General features: G+C 57.0%; 2 protein-coding genes across 4 annotated transcripts; both read left to right on the forward strand.

Annotated features, from left to right (window-relative positions):
* The first annotated feature begins 1,002 nt into the window (after positions 1-1,002).
* On the forward strand, positions 1,003-6,163 carry PCOLCE (procollagen C-endopeptidase enhancer). Its single transcript, XM_032430845.1, is given in 10 exon segments — positions 1,003-1,317; positions 2,159-2,267; positions 2,699-2,957; positions 3,862-3,986; positions 4,498-4,634; positions 4,945-5,174; positions 5,428-5,505; positions 5,625-5,779; positions 5,781-5,796; positions 5,928-6,163. Coding segments are annotated over 10 exon segments (1,368 nt in total). The 5' UTR covers positions 1,003-1,225; the 3' UTR covers positions 6,095-6,163.
* Positions 6,164-8,443: 2,280 nt separating this feature from the next.
* On the forward strand, positions 8,444-11,518 carry MOSPD3 (motile sperm domain containing 3). 3 transcript variants are annotated; one of them, XM_032430877.1, is made up of 6 exons: positions 8,444-8,666; positions 9,006-9,269; positions 9,496-9,571; positions 9,784-10,013; positions 10,560-10,724; positions 10,826-11,518. In XM_032430877.1, the coding sequence occupies exons 2-6, from the start codon at positions 9,068-9,070 to the stop codon at positions 10,855-10,857; spliced, it is 705 nt and encodes a 234-aa protein (XP_032286768.1). In that variant the 5' UTR covers positions 8,444-8,666; positions 9,006-9,067; the 3' UTR covers positions 10,858-11,518. The 3 variants fall into 3 exon arrangements, with proteins under 3 accessions (XP_032286768.1, XP_032286769.1, XP_032286770.1); XM_032430878.1 differs by having other exon boundaries at positions 8,444-8,527; XM_032430879.1 differs by lacking the exon at positions 8,444-8,666 and adding an exon at positions 8,721-8,774.
* The last annotated feature ends 995 nt before the right edge of the window (positions 11,519-12,513 follow it).

The following is a 12,513-nucleotide window of genomic DNA, read 5'->3' on the forward strand; positions in this document are numbered from 1 at the left end:
GGGTGGTGGGGATTGCTAGACATGCCAGGGTGAACCAGGAACTGTTTTGTAAGATGTTCGGGGGGCTGCCCAGGAGGGGCCCCCAATCTATCATGGACAAGAGATTTGATGGACAAATAGAATAAAAGGCAGAAGTGAGGCCCGGTTTGGAGCCCTGGGGCCTGGGAGGAAAATGGGGCAGGGAACGGGGGCCCAAAGCCTGGCTTGGTGGGCAACAGAGGGCAGGAGTGTGGCCGGGGATGGGCAGAGCAGAAGCGGCTCAAGCATCCAGGTGCTGCGGACCTGACCACCTAAATCTCTCAGTTTGCTTTCCCCTCCCACTCCCAAGACTGGCCCAGGCTTCTGGACTTGGAAGTCCAAGCCCCACCTTCTGGAACAATGCAGTCAACATATGCTACTCGGTTCTCTTACTCGGATCCTCTGTCCCTCAGACTTGCTCCCATCCTGAGGAGGCCACTTGCTTCTGACCTCACAGAGCTTCCTACCCATTTCCCTCAGTCCCCGTGAAGTCAGTGCCCTCTTCCCCTCCTCCCATTTACCTTCCAGGTCCAGTCTCACGTGCTGTCCCTTTCCCTCACTTTCTACTCCATCCTCTTCTTTCTTAATGAGGGGGAGGCTCCCTTTATCCACATACCATGTCTCCCTAGCCCACTCCCATACCTCCAAATATTGGGAGAGAAAAATGGGTGAGCAGAAAGAATTTTCTCCTTGGCCTAGTCTGGCCCAGGGATGGGGAGAAGACAGTAGAAATTTGAAGTGGAAAATAAGCTGGAGCGGTGGGGGGGGGGGGTCAGGAAGGGGGTGACTGGATGTCGGGGGTCAAGGGAAGGACTTCCCGTGGGTGCTGAGGAGGCAGGCATGGGGACGATCATGAGGAAGGAGCAGAGGCTGTGTTCGCAGGACGTTCGGGCCCCCGGCAGAGTGGGCTTCCAGATGACAGTGCTTGATCCCTGCATTACGGCTGAGGGTCGATGCTCCCTCTGCCCTTCGTTGCTCCACCCCTCCTTAGGTCAATATTTATGTGTCCTGGATGTAGAGAGGCCCCTGGACTCACCACTGTCCCAACTAAACTCTCCCTGTCCCGCCTTCCCCACCGCCCGCCCCACCGGCCAGTCCCCACGCCCACACACCCGAGGCCGCCTCATCTGGCTCTGATTATCCCGGCTGCCGCCGCCGCTAAACTCAGCTGCTGCCTCGAGGACCCCAGCGCCTCTCCCCCCCCGCCATGCTGCCTGCTGCCACAGCCTCCCTCTTGGGGGTCCTCACTGCCTGGGCCCTGCTACCTTTCGCCCAGGGCCAGACCCCCAACTATACCAGGTAGGTCTCTTGGCACCTTCCAGATAGCTTGAGTGAGCGTCAAAAGCCCTGATTCCTGGGGGTTTTCCCTGTGGATCCTGTGGATTCCTTCACTAACACACCACCCCCCAGATCTCCTGCAGCCCCAACTCTTCCCTAGCCCCCAAGTTCTCCCTCCCTACTGCAAGACCACAATCTTCTGCGGGTCACCACTGCCCCCCCGTTCCTCCACCCTTTGTCCCCTGTCCTCTAAGTCTCCCCATCCACCCAGACCCTTGGCCCCCCGTGGAACCTGAGAGCACCAAGACCCTGAACTTGCCTGGTAGCTGGACATCTGGATTCCAGGAGGGAATTAGAGGTGGGGGGGGAGGGGGGGAGAAAGTGGGAGACTTGGGAGACAGATACTCAAGTAGTTAGCAGGAACAGGAGCAGGGCAAAGGTTGGGAGCTGGGGAGATCTGGTCTCCAGGTTCAACGTGAGGGCCATCGTTGCTGCTGCTCATCTCTCCGCCCCCTCCCCCCCATGGCCTCGTGGCTGTGTCCACATCTGGAAGTAGTTAGGCGGCTCCTGTCCCCGACTGCCAGGCAGGGCGAGGGGGAGAGTGAGGAACAGCCTGGGGAGGATTCCGGGAATTCCTGTTGGGGTGGGGGTGGGGATTGGGGGGTGTTGGAGAGACAGCCAAGTTGCTGGCCCCACTTGTTCCTAATCCTCTCAATCCCGGTCTGGCTGGCTGAGGCTGCCCCAGATCCCCTAGTCTTTTCTCCTCCATCCCCCTGGCTTCCCTCCCTGCCCCCCCATCCTCATTACCCTATCCTTCCCAAGCTCTCCTCCACTCATGGCTGACCCCTCTTCTGTTCTCCAGACCCGTGTTCCTGTGTGGAGGGGATGTGACCGGGGAGTCAGGTTACGTGGCAAGTGAGGGTTTCCCCAACCTCTACCCCCCCAATAAGGAGTGCATCTGGACAATAACGGTGAGAAGGCCCTTCTGATCACTACCCCCTTGCTGAAGTCTCCCAGGCCTGACTGCTAAGGGAACCCCAGTCTGCCGACCCCCTGCTCCCCGCTCTGGTCCCTGCACCACCCCTTCTCCCAGGGAAGTCCAAGCCCGTCCCCTCTGGTCACTGAGGGCGGCAGGGCCCACAATAACACGTGGCAAAGTGTCCTCACACCTTCCTTAACTCAGGGCCCGCTCGTCCATTCCCAACTCCATTCCCGCCCTCAGGTCTTGTCCCCTGAGCAAGCCACAAGCTGCTGCAGGGCCCAGGCCCTCTGCTCTGCACCCTGATGGGGTCCCTTCCTGTTCAGGCCCGGTTTCTGAGATGCTTGGGGAAAGAGAAGGACCCTCCGCCTGGGTTTTGTGTGGCCTGACTTTGCAGGTCCTCTTCCCTGTCCCCGCCTTCAGGTCCCTGAGGGCCAGACTGTGTCCCTTTCCTTCCGCGTCTTCGACTTGGAGCAGCACTCGGCCTGCCGTTATGATGCCCTGGAGGTCTTTGCCGGGTCTGGAACCTCGGGCCAGCGGCTTGGACGCTTCTGCGGGACCTTCCGGCCTGCGCCCTTAGTCGCCCCCGGCAACCAGGTGACCCTGAGAATGACGGCGGACGAGGGCACGGGAGGACGAGGCTTCCTGCTCTGGTACAGCGGGAGGGCCACCTCAGGCACTGGTGAGACCTCCCTCACCTCCGCCTTCCCCCTCTCCTGGCCCCGCCCCCGGCGCAGGCCCCGCCCCCAGCCTTAACCTCCACCCCGAGCCAAACCCCGCGCCCGAGAGCCTAGGGCCCCCATTACCTCCCTTACCCTTTTTCCTCACTAACTGCCCCTTCAGTCCCTCCTCCCCGTCTTCTCTCCCCCCTCCCGCTCCCACCCACCCCTCTTCCAGGCCCCCCCCCAGGCGCGAGGCGGAAATGGGTCACCGACCCGCGGGTGGAATGGGCGGCCTGGGGTTACTGGGACGGTGAGTAACTGCCCGCCCCCGTCCGCAATCGGGCTCCCTCAGACGGGCGTGAGGGGGCACCCCCGGGCTGGGGGACTAGGTTCCCCCGACCCGGAGCCCCCTACACCCAGCCCGGGGCTCCCGATTGCGGTCCCATCACCCCCTCCTGGCGGCCGAAGATTCCCCATTAAACATTTTAATGTTTAAGGCAGAGACCTCCCCAAAGAGGCCTCTGGGGCTGTGCCCCAATTTGAGGGCACCCTCACAACGTGAGGACTCCCCAGCCTGCAAAGGGGACTCTTCCGCCGGACCGGGGAGATGGGATCTCCCAGGGGAAGAGGAGCGGTGTGGTCGCGGGTCAGGGGGAGGGGCGAGAAGGGAGCGTGTCCAGCCAATGCCTCCTCCCCCTTCCACCGCCTGCCTGGGCGCCCGGAGGTCCAAGACTCCCCTGAGCCCTGCTCCTCCAAGCCCCCTCTCTGCTAACCACACCCCCCCTTTCCTACCCCTCTTCTCGTCCCCTCATGCTGAGACCCAGACGTCCGAGCTTCCAGCACAGGCTTCCAGCCCAGAGCTCTCTTCGAGCTGACCGAGGGTCTCCACCGCCTCCCACCCCCACTCCTTTCTCCCCTCCCCAGAGCACCAATTTTGCGGGGGGCGGCTGGAGAAGGCCCAGGGAACCCTGACCACGCCCAACTGGCCCGAGTCCGATTACCCCCCGGGCATCAGCTGTTCCTGGCACATCATCGCGCCCCCGGACCAGGTACCAACCCCCTGCCGGGCCGCCCTCGGGGACCCAGGCGGCGTTCTCCAGCATGCAGCCAGCAAAGATTTACTGACCATCTGCTATGTCCCGACCACTGAGCTCGCGCTAGGGAGCAAAAACAGACCCAGAACTGCTTGCACTCGAACAAAAAATGTAAAATCACACCTGTGACGAGTCTTACGAGAGCGAGGTACACAATGCTGATCTATAAACGGTGTTTTGTGTGGTATGTGGTGGCGCTGGAGGTGATGCTGGGTCTGTTCCTTGAGCGTGAGCCTGGACTAGACCTTGCCCAAGACGGAAGACGCCGCCGAAGGGTTCCCCTGGGTGTGTGACCCTCGGAGCGGTGGTGTGAATGCTTTAAGAGGGGGCTCCGGGGGACACGGGAAGGGGGAGAGGAGGCTGCCGCGAGCTTCCGGGCTTCCGGAGGAGGCCAGGGGTGCAGGGCTTCCGCGCCCTGGAGCCGCCCGGGGTCCCGTCGCGCAGCCTCCTCTCTCCCGGCGGACAGGTAATCTCGCTGACCTTCGGGAAGTTTGACCTGGAGCCCGACACCTACTGCCGCTACGACTCGGTCAGCGTGTTCAACGGAGCCGTGAGCGATGACGCCAAAAGGCTGGGGAAGTTCTGCGGCGACACGGCCCCGGGGTGAGGGGACGGGCCTGGGTGGTTGGTGGGTCCCGGCGTCTCCACCTTTCTAGGGAAGGGAGTGGGGGTGGGGGTGGTGGTGGTGGTGAGAGGCCAGGCTTAGCTGAAGAGGCGGGATCTGAACCCGTGAACCCCAAACGGGTGGGCGGAACTAGTACTGAACCAGGCAAGAGACCTGGCTTGGCACCAGGACGGGTCCACGGATCCAGAGGCGAGTAGGTCCTGCGAAGTCAGGAAGCTGATGCAGCCAAGCCAGGGCGGAGATGACAAGGCCCCCCTGACGCTTCCCCCGGTGCCCCGCCACCCGCAGTCCCATCTCCTCCGAAGGGAACGAGCTCCTCGTCCAGTTCGTCTCTGACCTCAGTGTCACGGCGGATGGCTTCTCCGCCTCCTACAAGACCCTGCCGCGAGGTGCTGAAGGGCGGGCCCGGAGCCCAGGGGAGGATGCCCGGTCGGGTACCACGCTCCCCAAGCCCCGACTCCCGTCTGCGGAAAAACCAAAGGCCTCCTCTGAGGCCCAGGCAACTCCGGGGGCCCCAAGTGAGTCTGGGAAGGGGAAGGAAGGGGACACAGACTGAAGAGAGCATTTCAAAGACCTCCTTTCCAAACTCATTCATTCATTCATACATCACTCACTGGTGCTCTGTACTGAGGTCTGGTACTGGGTGCTGGGGCCCAACGCTGGATAGAGCTCTGAATGAATTCAAATCTGTGAGGCTGTTATGAGGAAAGTGGCCCTTCCTACCTGCTGGGTGGGTCCCCCTCCACAAACAGCACCCTCTCTCCCTCCTAGACGTGCCCGCTGTGTCCTGCCCAAAGCAATGCCGCCGGATGGGCACCTTGCAGAGCAACTTCTGTTCCAGCAGCCTGGGTAAGAAGCCCCCCTGCCAACAGCTCTAACCTCCCCTCCTGTCCTCCAAGTCCCCCCTCCTGGCTCCAGCCCTGAGCTGGCCTCCTGTCTCCTCACCTCTCACCCCCACTCTCTCACAGTGGTGACCGCAACAGTGAAGTCCATGGTTCGGGGCCCAGGAGAGGGCCTCACTGTCACTGTCAGTCTCATTGGTGCTTATAAAACCGGAGGCCTGGACCTGCCCTCTCCACTCACTGACACCCTCCTGAAGTTTTATGTGCCCTGCAAGCAGTGCCCCCCCCATGAAGAAAGGTAACGGATGTGGCAAAATGGGGAAGAGGACATAGCCTCACAAAAATGATAGAATCTGAAGGACTCTGACAAGGAGGTACATCTCCAAGGTCTCAATAACACGCTCTCGCTCCCTCCCTCTCCTCCCCCAGGAGCCAGTTATCTGATGATGGGCCAGGTGGAAGAGAACAGAGGTCCTGTCCTTCCTGCAAAGAGCTTTGTGGTTCTCTACCGGTCCAACCAGGACCAGATCCTCACCAACCTCAGCAAGAGGAAGTGCCCCTCCCAGCCTGTTCGGGCTGCTGGGTCCCAGGCCTGAAACCCAGGCTACCTTCCCAGCCCAGAGCCCTAGAGACTCCTTTTTTATCCAAATAAATGTTTCTTGACTGAGGAAGGGGTCACATCTCCATTTCTATGGTCTGGGGGGCCCATCTAGGAGATTTCATTCATTCGTTAAACTCAACAGATGTTTAGTATACAGAGCAATCTTTTAAGAATGTAAGACCTTGTCACCCCTTTGCTCAAAACTCTCCCTTATTCTCAACACACACACACACACACACACACACACACACACACAATCGAACTATGTAGAGGTGTCGGATGTGTTAATTAGCTTGATTGTGGTGATCTTTTCACAATGTGTACATAAATCCAAATATCGTACACCTTTTGTTTTTTTAAAGATTTTCTTTGAGAAAGAGAGCACAAGCGGGGGGGGGGGGGCGAGGGAGAAGGACAAGCAAACCACCTGCCCCCCTCCATGTGGGGACCCTGATGCAGGGCTAGATCCAAGGACCCTGAGATCACCACCTACGTCGAAGTCAAACACTTAACCGACTGAGCCACCCAGATGCCCCTCAAGTTGTACACCTTAAATATATACAATTTTTATATGTCTAAGATATCTCAATAAAGCTGTTAAAAAAAAGAAATAAAGAAAACCTCTCCCATAGTTTCACATTAGTCTCAGAATAAAATCCAAAGTCCTACTGCAGACTCTGAGGCTCTAGGTGACCTGCATCCAACCCTCCCACCTTATGTCATCTCTCACTGTTGTCTCCCATGCAAGTGCCGTTCCATCCAGTCTCGGTGGCTTCTTGACATTTCTAGTACCCTCCTGCTTTGCCTTAGCTATCCCCTCTATCCAGGATGCTCTCCACTGATTTTTAGTGGCTTGCATCCTAACTTCAATCGGATCTCAGCTCAAAGTTCATTCCTAGTCACTCACTTGTTCATTCCAAATGGCAGGCACTTTGGAATGAACCAGAAAACAAAGCAAAGTTTCTGCTCTTGTGGGGAGGAAAGTACATTCTACTGGAGCAGGTAAATAATAAAATAAACACGGTGAAAATGAAGCTATGCTATCAAGAAAACAAAAGCCTAGAAGGATAAAGAGGTTTCTACATTTGCTGGGGGGCTTTGGGATAAGATGAACTTTGTTTTTGCTCTACTGCTAATCAATCGCGTGGCCTGGGTGAGATCCTTCACCTTGCCGAGGCCACTTCTTTTGTGAAAGGAGTTGAAGATTCAGTGGGATGATGCAAGTGGCAGGGTTGGTAAATCCTACTTCCTTGTGCAAATGTGAGTGATTTCTGAGTCCCATGCAGGAAAGGGAGACTCAGGAGAGGAGCCGTGGGCTGAGATCCTTATGCAGGCAGGTTGGGTGCGGAGAGCCAATAGATATATACATAGATCTACGAGAGAGAGAGAGAGAGATGGACTGAGCGTTCCAGAGACTTGGAAAGGAAAAGAGCATGAGTCTCGTCTTTTCTTGGGGTCTGGTGCACGTGTCTTCTCAGGCATCCAGGAAATAGAACAAGGATAGGGTCCAGGTGTCCTTCATAAGTCACTCATTCCCTGAAGCCAGGGGGTCTTGGCCTGGAGATATCCAGTGCCAGTGGTCTGGAATAGGCACATGATGGTTCTGTCAGGTCATTCCCTAGGTATCACCTACTGTACTGGAAGCCTCCAAAGAGGCTTACCTCTTTGTCCCTTACAAGGAGGACATGTGCTTTTTGTATCAGGAGGCATGTGTAGAGTGGGGTGGGGGTGCAGGTCCTAGCAAGAATAGAAGCTGGAAAAGAAGCAAAGGGGAAAAAATGGCTTTGGGGGCGCCTGATTTTGATTTTGGCTCAGGTCATGATCTCAGAGTCCTGGGATAGAGCCGCGCCTCACCCGGCAACAGGCTCCCCGCTCAGCGGGGAGTCCGCTTCAGGAGTCGCTCTCGCTTTGCCCCTCCCGCTCGTGCTGTCTCTCTAATAAATCTTAAAAACAAACAAAAACAAAACAAAAAACCCGGCTCTTTTTCATGGGGTCCCTGCAGTTTCCCTGCCTCAATCCTAGTCCAACTGGAAGCAACCTCCCAACTAGTACTATGGAAAACTGCTATGATCGCTGCTTCTAGGAGAGCCTGGGATTAAAAGAGAGAAAGAGGTCTTCCCTTTGGGATGTGATTCTAGTGACTTGGAGGTCTCAGTGGGGAGGAACAACGCCCAGCTCCCAGCCTCCCCCGGTTCCCCTGAGTTACTCAGGGCAGAGCTTTCTGGCCGGAGTCGCCCGTAAAGTTTTACGTCACTGGGATCAAGCCAATCACGTCTTTAAACTCACCAATCGGCGTATACTGACGCCGGAAACGAGGCCGCCCTAGCCAATGACAGAGGCCGTACGGCGGAAGTGTAGAAATGGTCTCTCGGGAAGATGGCAGCCTCGGTCCGGCCAAAAGTTGATGGGCAGTTGCAGTGACCAGAAGGTAAGTCTCACAGCACGAGCGGCCGTTCGGAGGCTGAGGCACGAAGGAGCTGCTCGCCGAGCTCAGGGAGAGGTCGGAGGCACAGATAAAGGTCTCTGGAGAGATTGGAGAAGGGGCGGTTCCGGAGGGGGACGCTGAGGTAGGCGGGGTCTGGCCGGAGAGCGGGGACGCCCGGAAGGGGCGGGGCCTGCGGTGGGGCGGGCGGGGCTTTTGGAGATCGGGAGCCGGGCCTGGAGACAAGGCCCGGGTTGGGAGCAGCTAGGGGCAGGGTTTATGGGGTGGGCGTGACCATGAGGTCGGGCTTGGGGCGGAGCCTAAGGGGACCCCGGGCAGAGCTGGAGAAGGGAAGGGTTTGGGGGGCTTGGGCCTGGTCTGCGGGAGCCTCATCTAGCGGGGTTCCGACGCGGCGGCGGCAGCATCAGACCAGGCCCTGCCCCCCGATCTCATTCCGATCCCTTTCTCCCCTGTCGTCCCCCAGCTCTAGACTCCACGCCCTGTCCCCTGAGCTCTGCCCTCCTATGTCCACCGTCCACAGCCTGCATGCGCCGTGGGGCGCCCCAGGACCAGGAGCTGGTGGGCCCGGGGGCTCCTGGGAGGGGGTCCCGGGGCGCCCCTCCTCCCTCGGGACTTGTCCCGGTCCTCGTCTTTCCCCCGGACCTAGTATTCAGGGCGGACCAGCGGAGCGGACCCCGGCAGCTGCTGACCCTCTATAACCCCACGGGAGCTGCGCTTCGCTTCCGAGGTGAAGGGATGGGTGCCTCATGCCAGGGATCTGGGTCTGGCGGCAGGACACTGCGGGGCTGTGTGGGCTGGAGGAGTGAGATGAGTGGGGTCAGATAGCCAACCTTGGCGGACTGGAAGAGTCATGTCCAGCCCTGGGGTAGAAGGGAAGGGGGACTCTAATGTCCCTCCACCGGCCAGCTTGTCTCTGAAGCAATAGTCGGTCTATGTGTGCCTTTATCCCTCAGTCCTGTGCACAGCACCTGCCAAATACACGGTGTTTGACGCAGAAGGATATGTGAAACCTCAATCCTGCATTGACATGTGAGTGAGGAGGGGAGCCAGGGGTCGCTGCCACCTTTGTCTGAATTACCGTGCCCGAGTCAATAGGGCTCAGACCTGGTTCTTGGCAACCTTTTTCCCCACCTGTCTACATCCCTAAGGGAAAGGCTCCTGGGAGGCGGGGCCTGGATCCACTTGGATCACTGCCTGTTACTCACTTCCTCTCAATGGGTCTCTCTCCTATTTTGGGACAGTGTGATTCGCCACGTGGCCCCCATTCCCAGCCACTATGACATCCAGGACCGCTTCCGCATTGAGCTGTCTGAGGAGGGAGCTGAGGGTCGAGTGGTGGGGCGCAAGGACATCACCTCAGTTCTGAGGGCCCCAGCCTACCCCCTTGAGCTTCAGGGACAGCCTGACCCAACACCCCACCCAGGGCCTCCTTCCTGGACAGCACCACCCACGGCCAGACACTTCCCAGAGAGTGAGTTGGGGGATGGGAATTCTTGAGTTCTTGAGCATTACCCTAGAGATGCGCTCAGTTGGAGTTGAAGGGGTCTTCTGGTTCCGTCTTTTGCTTTTTGGTAGAAGCATTCCTGGGAGTTCAGATTTTATATCAGGTTAGGCAAAAAAGCAGACTTTGTAGTTTCCCTGGTTTCTGGCTTCTACCTAGAGGGAAAAGTTCTTCCTTAGCTCTAACTTCAGTACTTCCCATCATGTGCCAGCTCAGCTCAGTTCCATAAGAAACCCATACCAAGTTGTGGGCTGCATATGGGAGAGAGTCCCTTGCCTGATGGACATGTACATAGGAGCCAATACTGAAGGCAGGGTGAAGAGAAAAAGTGCTGAGGGACCGGAGGGGAGAGGGTCTCTCGTGGCCTTGGGGACAGAGGCTCCAGGGAGGAGGGGACACTTGCAGTATGCCCCCTGGAGGGCAATAAAAATACACCTCCCATCTTCAGCGTCCTCCCTGGAGGACCCTGGGCTGGGCAGGAGGGGGGTGGAGCTCCTGATGAGCCTTGTTTCCCAGACCGCCCCCCACAACTGGCCACCAGCTCCTTCCTCCTCTTCTTGCTGACGGGCATAGTCTCTGTGGCCTTCCTGCTGCTCCCACTCCAGGACGAGCTTGGCAGCCAGCTGCCCCAAATCCTGCACGTCTCCCTGGGACAGAAGTTGGTGGCAGCATACATCTTGGGTGAGCACAGTAGTGGCCAGGGGCGTGGGGGCCTAGGAAGAAGGCTAGCAGAGCCCCAGCGCTGCTCACCATCAGCTTGCTGTCCTCTCTCCCCTCTCCAGGACTCCTCACCATGGTGTTCCTTCGGACCTGAGCTCCCTGCTCAACCTCCCCCCACCTCCTGGGGCAGGGGCAGGGACTTGGACGTGCACATGAGACAGCCACTCTGATGCTCATGCCTCGCCTCAATTCCTCCTCCTCTTCTTCCTGCCCATCCGCCCTCCCCCAAGCACCCAGGGATTTGTATTAATTTTCCAAATTGAATAAAATAAATTTTCTAAAATTAAACTGAGAAATGGAGGGAGCAGCCCCTTTCTTCCCACTTCTTTCCTCCAGTTCCTCCTCCCAGCCGCAGGGGACCCAGGAATGAGGGGGCAGTCAAGGGGCCCAGTGAGGATACAGAAAACCTGGGTTCCAGTCCTGGTGCCACACCGGGAAAACCGTGTGACCTTGAGCAAGTCATTGAACTTCTCTGAGGTTCTATTTCCACCTCTAAAATGAGGGAATTGGGCAAGCAGATTTTTAAGGGCCCCTTTAGCCCCCCAAATAGGGTCCTATCCCTAAGCTGATACACTTAAACTACAAAGTTTAAGTACAAATCCTGCTTGATCCACCTACTGCAGACATCATCTCATAGTCTTGAGCCATCAGAGCCTCTTGCCAGGGTTGCCTAGATGCTTCCAATACCCAGAATCCTTTTCTGCTTCTTGACCCTTTATCTGCCTTATTTTGTCTCTCCCTTTAAGACTTCAGCTCGGACGCCTGGGTGGCTCAGTTGGTTAAGCGACTGCCTTCGGCTCAGGTCATGATCCTGGAGTCCCGGGATCGAGTCCCGCATCGGGCTCCTTGCTCAGCAGGGGGTCTACTTCTCCTTCTGACCCTTCCCACCTCTCATGCTCTCTCTATCTCATTCTCTCTCTCAAATAAATAAATAAAATCTTTAAAAAGAAAAAAAAAAAAGACTTCAGCTCCAGTGGGTCAGAAACACCAAGGTCCCCTGCCAAGACTGGGGGAAATGGCCTTGCCTGACATTACCTCAACTTAACCGCAGGAGAAACTAAGGCACAGGAAAAGAATAGGATCCTCGAAAGGTATGTGTCCCGCCCTTTTTCAGATGCAGGGCAAGGGAGAAGAAAGGAAGGGGGGCAGCCAGTGACACTGGCAGTTTGTTGATTGGGGACAAAAATCAGCAGGATAAGACTCAGTCTGTTCTCTGCTTCTGCTGTTACATCTCCATTATCCACCTCTGTTCCTCTTGCCTCCTTTTAAAAGGACCCTAGTGATTACATGTCCCCCCTCCCCCAGTCCAGGATAATCTCCCTATTAGTTTGCTAGGGCTGCACAGAAGCGGGGGAGGCTTAAATGGCCAAAATTAATTTTCTCACAGTTCTAGAAGCTAGATGTTCAAGATTAAGGTGTCAACAGATTGGATTTCCCCTAAAGCCTCTTTGGCTCCCCTGTGCATACACATCCCTGGTGTCTCTCTGTGTCCTTTTTTTTTTTTTAAGATTTTATTTATTTACTTGAGAGAGAGAGCACAAGCAGGGAGAGGCAGGTAGAGAGAGAAGCAGGCCCCCCGCCGAGCAGGGAGCCTGATGTGGGGCTCAAACCTAGGACCCAGAGATCATAACTCAAGCTGAAGGCAGACACTCAGCTGACTGAGCCACCCAGGCGCCCCCATTTATTTATTTGTTTGTTTGTTTATTTTATTATTTTTTAAAGATTTTATTTATTTATTTGACAGAGACAT

The sequence above is a fragment of the Phoca vitulina genome, unplaced genomic scaffold (genome assembly GCF_004348235.1).
Source record: "Phoca vitulina isolate PV1807 unplaced genomic scaffold, GSC_HSeal_1.0 scaffold45, whole genome shotgun sequence".
In the NCBI taxonomy this organism is placed as follows: Eukaryota; Metazoa; Chordata; class Mammalia; order Carnivora; family Phocidae; genus Phoca; species Phoca vitulina.

Excerpts from the sequence above, each read along its gene's own strand:
- MOSPD3 (XM_032430877.1), top strand. The coding sequence starts at position 9,068 with ATGCGCCGTGGGGCGCCCCAGGACCAGGAGCTGGTGGGCCCGGGGGCT. Across the intron at positions 9,572-9,783 it reads CCTCAATCCTGCATTGACAT|TGTGATTCGCCACGTGGCCC; the intron begins GTGAGTGAGGAG and ends ATTTTGGGACAG. Across the intron at positions 10,014-10,559 it reads GGCCAGACACTTCCCAGAGA|ACCGCCCCCCACAACTGGCC; the intron begins GTGAGTTGGGGG and ends CTTGTTTCCCAG.